The 11,135-nt window shown below is 36.8% G+C and overlaps 1 protein-coding gene across 1 annotated transcript in view; it reads right to left on the bottom strand.

Annotated features, from left to right (window-relative positions):
* Window positions 1–223: 223 nt before the first annotated feature.
* Window positions 224–11,135, bottom strand: part of LOC100617027 (B cell receptor associated protein 29) — a 78,438-nt gene continuing 67,526 nt past the window's right edge. Inside the window, exons 7-8 of the mRNA XM_007504117.3 lie at window positions 3,515–3,615; window positions 224–1,255 (exon numbers count right to left, since the gene is read on the bottom strand). Coding sequence (XP_007504179.1) covers window positions 1,217–1,255; window positions 3,515–3,615 — 140 coding nt within the window. The 3' untranslated portion in view covers window positions 224–1,216. The remainder of the gene's footprint in view (window positions 1,256–3,514; window positions 3,616–11,135) is intronic.

Here is an 11,135-nt window from a genome sequence, read left to right as displayed (position 1 = left end):
TGGATTTCTATCTGAAAAAAAAAAAACCCCAATGCATTTGCTCTTTTATTTCATTTTTTAAATAAAAAAATGATGTTGGTGTCTACAATATACCATCACAGAATAAAAAGCAATAATAAAAATATAATTATCCCTTCTCTTTTTTCATATTCTTATTTAAACATTTTCTTTCATAGTAGTATAGGCTCCCAAGATAGGGATTGCTTTCATGACAACATTGGAATCCATACCTAAAAAAGTCTTTTATTATTATGATAAAACAATCATTACACATTTCTCAGAAAGTCTATAAAGCCAGTGCTTTACATATATTTGAGGTATAGTTGTATAACTCTACTGCAAAATCATAACAAAATTGAGTGAGTTATACATCAACATTCTCCTTGAAGAATTTTACTATAGTAGATAGCACATACAGTGTTACTGTAGCTAACAGCAAAGTGATGTAAAACCTGCCACAGAGAGACTTCGAGAAGCCAACGTTTTTATTAATTGTTTTAATAACTCTGAAATTACTAAGAAAAACAACTAAGCTCATGCAGAAACCTAGTGAGCAAAACATAGTCATCAATACAGCTGATGTTGCGAATATGACCCACAATAACATCAGTTTTAAAAAAAAAAGCCTCAGTCTTATTTTTATGTATTTTTTCCCCAAACCATAGCATATAAAAACATACTGGCTGATGAAGATCACCTATATATACTCTCTTTGTGAAAAAAAAAATTTCCTGAAACTTAATGCCATTTCTAAATCACAATTGTAAAAATTTAGTTAAATGCATTCTTGTCGTCATTGATATAACATCAATGTTTTCAAGTCTGGACCTTTACAACTTCAATTCTCACTCAGAAGGTAGAAGCCTATCTGATAACTTTTTTCTTTCCTTTTTCAGGAAAAGGGAATATAGAACATCCATGGTATTTATCTGTATGTAATGATTGTGCTTAAAATGCTTTTTTTTTTTTCTTCAGGAGCTAGAGTATAGATTTCACGGTAGATCTGACACACAACCAAATATTGCATACACTATTGACATTGACATTGCAACACAAGATACATATATGGCATTCAAGAACTATGATTGGCTAGTGAGGAACAGTGCCTTTTTCTTTAACATTTCATTTCATTTTAAATGCCATGGAGGCCAAACTTGTTAAACCAATTCACCATCTCAATATAGATGGCATCAATTTGCCACATCCAAATCTTCTTTCAGAGGTCCTTTTTCTTTTCACTCTTTGCTAAAATTTCCTGCAAAAAGAAAATACAATCTTATCATCAAGAAGGGATTTTTTCTTTTTAAAATGACGTATCTCTTTTATTTTTGGAAATATTCATTATAATAAAGTTAGAGAATGTATATTAAGAACAAAGAAATTAAGTTTGAGAGTAATGATGGTATAGTGTGTGTGTGTGTGTGTGTGTGTGTGTGTGTGTGTGTGTGTGTGTGTGTGTGTGTGTATCAGTAGGATAGATCCTTAATAAAGCAAAAGAGCAATGATTTTATACCTTTTTTTTCCCCCCAACAGAAGAGAATGCTTTCTATTATTTTCTAAATCCCTGAAGTCAGAGTCAACTCCATTTGCCTGGTCCTGGAATCCCCTTAGGGCCTGGGTCATTCTCCCTGGTACACCCCTCTATAACAGAGGACCTCCTCTTGCTGAGTTCCTCCTGGAGGCTTGGGCCAGGCCAGCTAAGGCAAGACTGTTTCCTTTTGATTATAACTCTCTAGCCTGGCTCCCAGTAAGTCCTTTGTGAATCCCTGCTGCCTTCCTGCCTATCTGGGGAGCTGGTTACAGGGGCAGCTAGGCGATTCCATAGATAATGCTGAGCCAGAAGTTATATAGTCTCTGTGGATATTAAGTTATATGACCCTGGGCAAGTTCTTGAGCCTCTGATTCAGCTTTCTCAACTGTAAAATTGAGATCACAACAGCAGCTATCTCCCAAGGTTGTTATGAAGATCAGCTGTTAGCTGATAATCTCTGCAGCTGTTAGCATAGTGACTGGCACAGAGTAAGCACCTAAGAAATGCTTATTCTCTTCCCAGTGTTTTCTCTTTCAGCCAGGTAGGCATCTTCTCCTTAGTACTTCATAACTTGAGAAGCTAAGAAGCCAGGGGAGTCAGGGTTTTTCAGGAACAACCACAGAAAACATGTTTTGATCCAGTGCTGAGCACAGTGACTGGCATGTAGTAGATGCTTACTTAATAAATGCTTGTTGACTGAACATTCAGCTTTGGAAGCACGTTTCAAAATTCCCAGGAAGAAGTAATAATGAGCCATAAAGTACACTTTCATATTTTTATAAATATAGACTCAAACAAATGAACAAATATGCACTGAGTACCAATGAAAAACAAGTCCCTTAAAACAAAGACTGATTTTTAGAAGTGAACTCTTGAATGCTGGCAGAACTCCCCATAGGGGTGTGAACCTACATTGCCTAAAGGTAGATTGCCAATGGGGGTGTTCTCCTTTCTTGCAGAAAGTAAAGTCAAACAAGGAAAGAGAGATAATTTTATATATTTTAAAGGGGTTATTTTATCCTATTTTCTTGGTGCCAACAATGGAAATGAAAAGAAATGGGGAAATCCTAAGGGACTGAAAAGGGGAAAACTGTGATTCATTTACAGTAAATAAATGTGTTCCTTCCTTTAAAGCTTCTGTTTGCATGTTTTTTACACCTCCCCTCCCCACCCCCCAAACCTGGTCACTTTATTGAAAGGAGCATGGCTACATAAAACAAAGAAAGGCTCAGCTGATCTACTAGTATTGAAAGACTTCAAGTGGAAGAAGGCCTTAAGTTGGAGAAGATTGCCCAACAGAGGTAAAAACCTGAAAGCTGCTACTGAAAAAGACAGCAATGAGGTTACTAAAGCCAGTTTGGCTCCTTACAGTATCTAACCCTCAAAGTCTGTTTGGGCAGGAAATACCAGTTAGTCACATTTGAGAAAAAGGGTCCCAGCTGAAGGAAGTCTGCCTGTCACACTTAAATGGGAATGAGACTGCTGAAATTCTATACTGTGACATATCACAGGAATCACAGGGACCAGATGGCTAAAAATTATTTTTTCATATCTAAAAGGGAAAGTTTGCATCATAACTTTGCTCTCAAAAATCTAAGACCCTTAGAGAGAGAGAGAGCAGGATTTTAAAAGTAAACTCATTCTTAAACTTTATTTTTCACCCTTTAGGCAACCAGCTCAAGTCGGGTTCAAGAGAAACCAGCCTCTCTTTCCTGTCTCTAATACTTTCCACTCTGGTTAACTATCTCCTTTCCAAACTTTATCACAGGCAGAAATTTAAAAGCTGAACATCTCTGAATTTTCCAGGTGGGCTATATTTATTCCCTTGGGAGAAAAGGCTCTGGGATGGCGTAATTAATGAAGGAACAAGGAAGGCAAAGCTTAAATCTCTTGGATCTGGGGAGAGTAAATGCTAGAAAGTTGGACTTTGACAATTATCATGACAAGAAGTTCACGTCTATCAAGTACAGCAGGCTTGCCTACCTGAAGCTGGGTGTGCTCATTCAGGAGGCGGTCATATTCCTTTGAAAGACTCTCAGATTGCTTCTTCATTGTGACTGCTTCATTCTGAACCTTAGAAAGGGCTGGGGGAAAAAACAAGCAGAATACAATTGATGAGAAGGATTTGCTCCTGGAAATCTCTTAGGAAGAAAAAAAAAAGTACTGTTAAATTATCAGAACGTCTGAGAACTTGGATTTCCATAAAACCATTGACTGACATGCTTTCTGTTTTCCATTCAAACTTGTTATTTCATTCGTTGTTATGAGGTTCTGTGCATGTGTCACAGACTCCTTTATTGATCTGTAACTTGTCCATTACTGGTAGTCTAAGAGTAGAGATTTTCAAAGTGTGGCCCAGGGACTTCTGAGGGTCTCTAAGATCAAAACTATTTTCGTGAAAATATCAAGACATTTTAATTTCTTGCATGACAACTAAGGTTAAACATAACCTACATAAACAAAAGTTCTGTGGGGATCCTCAATCATTTTTAAAAGAATAAAGGGATTCTGAGACCGAAAACTTTGTGACTCCCTGGCCTAGAGCACTCTGAGGCTGGGTGAGAATTCCTCATGGCTCTCCTGCTGTGGGGGTGCCAGAGGAGGGAGGGAGGGAGGGAAAGCCTGGTTTTCCAGACTCAGGAGCTGGTTCACGAGCTCCTGCTGCATGTTGCTAGGTGTCTGCTACATGCTAATATCTAATCAAGGGTCAACATGGTCCTCTGAGCCTTAAACTCAAGGCACAAAAGTACATGTAGAAAGAAGTTAGAATTTATGGACCTAGATAGATATCAAGAAACTTATGGGGAAACTTTAAGTCAACACTTTGTAGGGCAGAAGTTGTTTAATATGCAAATCATATGGAGGAAGAGAATGAGAACAAGGTGGGTGTGGAGAAATAAAAAAACTCATGCTTGAACCATTTCCCTTGTGAAATACTTGTAAGAAACACTTTGTAGATTATGTACAGAGAAATTCCAAATGTTAATATGGTGGCGGCATATGTAACTTACACCTATTACAAGGTCGGCATTTTCGATTTTTAAAAAAACACTGGTCTTCCATCTTGGAATCAATACTGTATATTGGTTATAAGGCAAAAAGGTGATAAGGGCTAGGCAATGGGGGTTAAGTGATAGGGTCACACAACTAGGCCATATTTGAACCTAGGACCTCCTGTCTTTAGGACTGGTTCTCAATCCACTGAGCCACCCAGCTGTCCCACATTTATGATTTTTTGAGGGAATACATAAAAGAATTCATAGGAGTATTATTCTTCTATGACGAAATGGGATTTTGGGTTCATTCTGTGTGCCAAACATCCACCTGATCTTGTCATAAGTCATAAAATAAGGGCATCTTGTATGAATTAATAAATTGGTTGGACAATTTAGTATTTTTTAGGGCCTACTATATGTCTGTGAGATAGCTAAATGGTTCAGCAAATAGAGAGTGGAGCCTAGGGTCAGAAAGTTAGGGGAGATCATTAACATTTGAGAGACTCTAACAGTGTTTTTTTTTAATTTAAAATTTTTTATTAATAAATTATTAATTAAAAAAAATGACCTCTTGCTTTGTGAAAATCTGGAGATCTTTCTTCCTCTTCTGGAGCACTTTTTTGTGAATAAGGAATTGCATGTTATCTGACAGTTCGAGATGACTTTTTATTTTTATTTTATTTTTGAAAATTTTATTTAATTAGATGATTTAGAATATTTTCCCATGGTTACAAGACTCATGTCCCTCCCCTTCTCCTTCCCATATCTGATGTGTGAGTATTTCTTTTTAAATTAAACCAATCATAGCATTTGAGAAAGAGCATATAGCAAAGAGCTTTGGAGTTGCTATTTGAAAATCTTCCATCCTTCCTACATTTGACTTAAAAATGTAGTCCAATCACTGTTTGACTGATGAGGAAACAAAGACTCGAAATGTTAATCTGCTTAAGGTTGTAAGGTGAATGAGTCAGGATGGAACCAGGGGTGTGGTGGCACCACTTAAAATCTGTTAATGAGAGCTGATTGTAAAAAATTTCAATGTGAACACTTATACCTTAGAAACCTGCAAATGTTATAAATCAGGACTTGATTTATTGTTTTGTTGGTTGTCTAGACTTAAAGTAATGGTGAAAATGTTATTTAATAATGAAGATTAACTGAAAAGTGTCTTATGTGTACATTATTCTATCACTCAGACAGTCAAATGTTAAAACATTTACCAACACACTTGTAACTTGAACCCAGGTCTCTCTGCCTTTGCACAGGCCTTCCATAATGCTTTTTCCTCATTTTTGCCTCATGGAATTTGTAGTTTTCTTCAAGCCTTGCTCAAATGAGGTTTTTTGGTTTTGTTTTGTTTTTTAAGTTTTATTTAGTCAATTTAGAACATTATTCCTTAGTTACAATAATCACATTATTTCCCTCCCTCCACCCTTCCAGTAGCCAATGTGCAATTCCACTGGGTTTTACACGTGTCATTGATCAGAACCTATTTCCATGTTGTTGACCTTTGCACTAGGGTGATCATTTAGACCAGGGGTCCCCAAACTTTTTACACAGGGGGCCAATTCACTATCCCTCAGACCTTTGGAGGGTCGAACAATTAAAAAAACTAGGAACAAATCTGTATACCACTGTCTGGGATAGCAGAGGCTGCAGTGCTGGCTGTGACGAGCCTGTCACACCTTGCACAGACCCATCACTGCCACCACTATACTGGGCAGCAGTATACACAGTGCGGAATCCCCTCCCCTAGATCGCCGCTCACCATGCTGACATCTTCCATTGTGCAGCCACATAATCCTTTGTGCTGCACCTTGTTCTCGTTTAGTTACTCTCAGAACAAGGCGGCATGCAAAGGATTATGTCACCGGAAGTAATACTGTACACGGCAACGCCGTGCTTTGCAGCGCCACCACATACAGTGTTCCTCTTACTGACCACCAATGAAAGAGGTGCCCCTTCCAGAAGTGCAGTGGGGGCTGGATAAATGGCCTCGGGGGACTGCATGTGACCCATGAACCATAGTTTGGGGACCCCTGATTTAGAGTCTATATCCCCAATCATATCCCCCTCGACCCATGTAATCAAGCAGTTGTTTTTCTTCTGTGTTTTTACTCCCACCGTGTTTCCTCTGAATGTGGATAGTGTTCTTTCTCGTAGATCCCTCCAAGTTGTTCAGGATCATTCCATTGCCACTAATGGAGAAGTCCATTACGTTCGATAGTACCACAGTGTATCAGTCTCTGTGTACAATGTTTTCCTGGTTCTACTCCTCTCGCTCTGCATCACTTCCTGGAGGTTGTTCCAGTCTCCATGGAATTCCTCCACTTTATTATTCCTTTTAGCACAATAGTATTCCATCACCAACATATACCACAATTTGTTCTGCCATTCCCCAATTGAAGGGCATCCCCTCATTTTCAATTTTTTGCCATCACAAAGAGCGCAGCTATGAATATTCTTGTACAAGTCTTTTTCCTTATTATCTCTTTGGGGTACAAACCCAGCAGTGATATGGCTGGATCGAAGGGCAGACAGTCTTTTATTGCCCTTTGGGCATAGTTCCAAATTGCCCTCCAGAATGGTTGGATCAATTCACAACTCCATCAACAATGCATTAGTGTCCCAACATTGCCACATCCCCTCCAGCATTCATCACTTTCCTTTGCTGTCATGTTAGCCAATCTGCTAAGTGTAAGGTGATACCTCACAGTTGTTTTGATTTGCATCTCTCTGATTATAAGAGATTTAGAACACTTTTTCATGTGCTTATTAATAGTTTTGATTTCTTTAACTGAAAATTGCCTATTCATGTCCCTTGCCCATTGATCAATTGGAGAATGGCTTGATTTTTTGTACAATTGATTTAGCTCTTTATAAATTTGGGTAATTAGACCTTTGTCAGAGGTTTTTGTTATGAAGATTGTTTCCCAATTTGTTGCTTCCCTTCTAATTTTGGTTGCATTGATTTTGTTTGTACAAAACCTTTTAAATTTGATGTAATCAAAGTTATTTATTTTACATTTTGTGATTTTTTTCTAGCTCTTGCTTGGTTTTAAAGTCTTTCCTTTCCCAAAGATCTGACATATATATTATTCTGTGTTCACCTAATTTGCTTATAGTTTTCTTCTTTATATTCAGGTCATTCACCCATTCTGTGTTCATCTTGGTGTAGGGTGTGAGATGTTCATCCAAACCTAATCTCTCCCATACTGTCTTCTAATTTTCCCAGCAGTTTTTTTTATCAAATAGTGGGTTTTGGTCCCCAAAACTGGGATCTTTGGGCTTATCATAGATTGTCTTGCTGAGGTCACTTACCCCAAGTCTATTCCACTGATCCTCCTTTCTGTCTCTTAGCCAGTACCACATTGTTTTGATGACCACTGCTTTATAGTATAACAAATGAGGTTTTTAAGAGGTCTTTTTTGCTTCCATTGGATTTATCTGTTTTGCATTTATTTGTCTCTGTACTTATTGTTTTGTACCATAAGAGCAGAAGCTCCTCTAGAGTAGCAACTAGTTCATTTTTGTCTTTGTTTTGCTAACACCTACTCTAGTAATATAGTACACAGTAGGCACTTAATTTTGGCTGAATTAAAGTAGCAGAGTTGATAGCTGAACCTGGGCTTTGACTCTAAATCTATATTCTTTCCACTGTAATAGAAATGAACTGGGGGGGGGGTATCTGTGAGAAATTGAGCAAGGTCCCCAACATGTTGGATAGAACCTAAGCACTATAGTTGAGAGGATCTGGCTGAGTCATATAAGGTAGGCAGGGATGGATGGGTTGTAATCTCTGTAGTTGAAGGGAAGGACCACATTGATGCGATCTTGGATACATCTACCAGATTCCTGGACTTCCATATTTCAAAGGCTCTTTTGGTCACTCCTAGCATGGGGAAGTACAGAAACACATGGAGGCAAATACTTTGTGTCTGTAATTTCTCCAGCAGGGGTAGGAACTGATGTTCCTCATTTTGTTTTAATTTTAGTAGATATAAATAAACTTAATGATTACTATCTTATCGAATTCTCTCCAATTAGGGTGTTATTGTTTAAAAGTCTCTTGGAAAATTTTCCCAGGCTTTCCCCTGCCTTTTGCTTTGAGAAATATCATAATATTTTTTCTTAAGATTCCTTCTATTGCCTGGAATCTGTAATCACCTTCTGTGAGAATAAGGGATTACATAGGCCAGTTATTTGACAGTGGAAGTAGTTTGTTTTAAATTGGAACTGATCATAGTATTTTGTAATTAGTATTGTGTGGGAAAATAAAATTATTACATAAGAAGGTCCAAGATTGATTTCTTGAACTTTTTTAATTTTATTTTTCCATCTATGAAATAGAGATGGTATGATTTGCTGGAAATTTGCTTTGGAGGAGTTCAAAAATATTGTATAAGATCAATAGGATCCAAGTAGCAACTAAGTTGGGAAAACACTACTTTATAGGCCTTTTTAGGCCAGATGAAACAGTGCTATAATCGTAGAAAAAATATGATGTCTAAGTAAAGGAAACAGTATTCATGTCCCATCCAAGCACCTAACCTAATTTGAAAGATGATGTTTGCATAGTGAGAAGGTTTGGCTCATTATCATAAGTCTCATTGTGATTATTTACTAGAGATAAATGACTAAGTTCTGCCAAGAAATGGAAGATGTATTTTTTTATAATATGTCTAACCTATTTATAAAGTCTCATAGATATGTACCCCAGGACACTGTTATCCATTAGGGATAAATATTAAACCAGGAGTAAACTACTTTATTTTTGAAAAATATCTATCATTTCAAACTTTTGGCTTGGTATGGGGTGGGACTATGTAGGTGATTTCACCAGTTGAGGAATCCCCTTCTCCCCAAGTTTCTCTACCAATGCACATTAGCAAGGACTCAGCAAATTATAGTCTTAGAGTTGCCAGCTTCTCTGTGTCACAGGTGGGACTTGAACATAAGTCTTTTAAACTTTGAGGCCAGTTTTTTTTATCTTCCACTGTACCATGCTAACTCCTAATTTTTGGTTTACAGTCAGGTCCCAATTTGTGTGATTAATTTCCTAAAATGGTTGAACTATTTGAATTTATACGGCATATTTCTAATTGGCTGGAATCAATCATATATTTGACATAATTATAGTTTTATGAATACTGTGATTTAAATATATGCAACCATTTCAAGGAATTCATTATTTGTACTATTTGGGACTTAGCTATACCACTGAAAATTGTGTCATGAACATTTTCATATTTAATTTTTATGAGTTGAAAGTCACATTTATAACATACGCAATTATTATTTTATCTGAATCTCACTGAGGCAGTATGATGCAGGAGATAGAAAGCTGAAATTAGAGTCCCTCTCTCTGGGACTAAGTTCCCTCAACTATTAAAAAAGGGAGCTAAAGTAGATAACTGCTGAGGTCTTTTCTAACTGGAAATTCATGCTCTTGTGACTTTGTATATTCTCAATAATAGTGTTAGACAATAGCATTAGGCAAGACCAGGTGAAGTTATGGGAATTACCCAGAGGAATTCAAGAGTTTATTAAAAAAATAGATTATAAACTCCTATAGAGCAGGTACTATTTCATGGTTGTCTTTGTATACCCAGAATAGAGATGAGGGGGGAAAAAAGACTAATAAAATAGACATATTCTTAACTAATCTAAAGAGAACAGAAAATCAAATCAATAAAATAGTAAATAAGCAAGGTGAAATCAAGCAAAACTAGAATAAAAATAATCTGAACATATTACGTATAATACATGATAACAAAATTGAGAACAAAAACAAAGGTAGACAAACTTTCAAAATTATAAAATGCCGAACTACTAGAAGACCAGTAAGAGATTTTAAATAACCTAATCTCAGGGGAAAAAAATAAATTTAGCTGTAAAGGAACTACCAAAGGTAGGAAAATACCCATAGAGAATCAGTAAAGTTGTAGGCTACAAAAAAAATCCTCAAAATCAATGTTTCTATAAAATAATAACAAAACACAAGATGCAATAATAGAAAGAGAAATCCTGGGGGCAGCTAGGTGGCTCAGTAGATTGAGAGTCACACCTAGAGACCGGAGGTCCTAGGTTCAAATCTGGCCTCAAACACTTCCCATCTGTGCGATCCTGGGCAAGTCACTTAACCCCCATTGCCTAGCCCTTACCACTCTTCTGCCTTGGAGCCAATGAAGAAGAAGGAGGAGGAGGAGGAGAATTAATTAATTATAATTATATTATAATTATAATTATAATAAATTATAAATTATAATTATAATTAATTATAAAGTGCTTTTAAAATTTATTTTATATTTATTTATTTTTTGAATGGAAAAAAAAATTTTAATTTTCCCGTGGCTACACGATTCATGTTCTTTCCCTCCCCCCCCCCCCCCCAGCCAAAGAGCAATTCCACTGGGTTTTACACATGTCATTGATCAAGACCTATTTCCATATTAATATTTGCATTAGAGTGATCGCTTAGAGTCTATATCCCCAATTATATCCCCATCAACCCATGTGATCAAGCAGTTGTTTTTCTTCTAGGTTTCTACTTTATAAAGTGTTTTTTAAAGAAATAAAGCAACCTAAAAAAGTAAAGGAATATTCAG

Source organism: Monodelphis domestica, chromosome 5, assembly GCF_027887165.1.
Source record: "Monodelphis domestica isolate mMonDom1 chromosome 5, mMonDom1.pri, whole genome shotgun sequence".
Lineage (NCBI taxonomy): Eukaryota > Metazoa > Chordata > Mammalia > Didelphimorphia > Didelphidae > Monodelphis > Monodelphis domestica.
The sequence above is the reverse complement of the archived record's forward strand: the minus strand, read 5'-3'. Positions and strand labels throughout refer to the sequence as shown.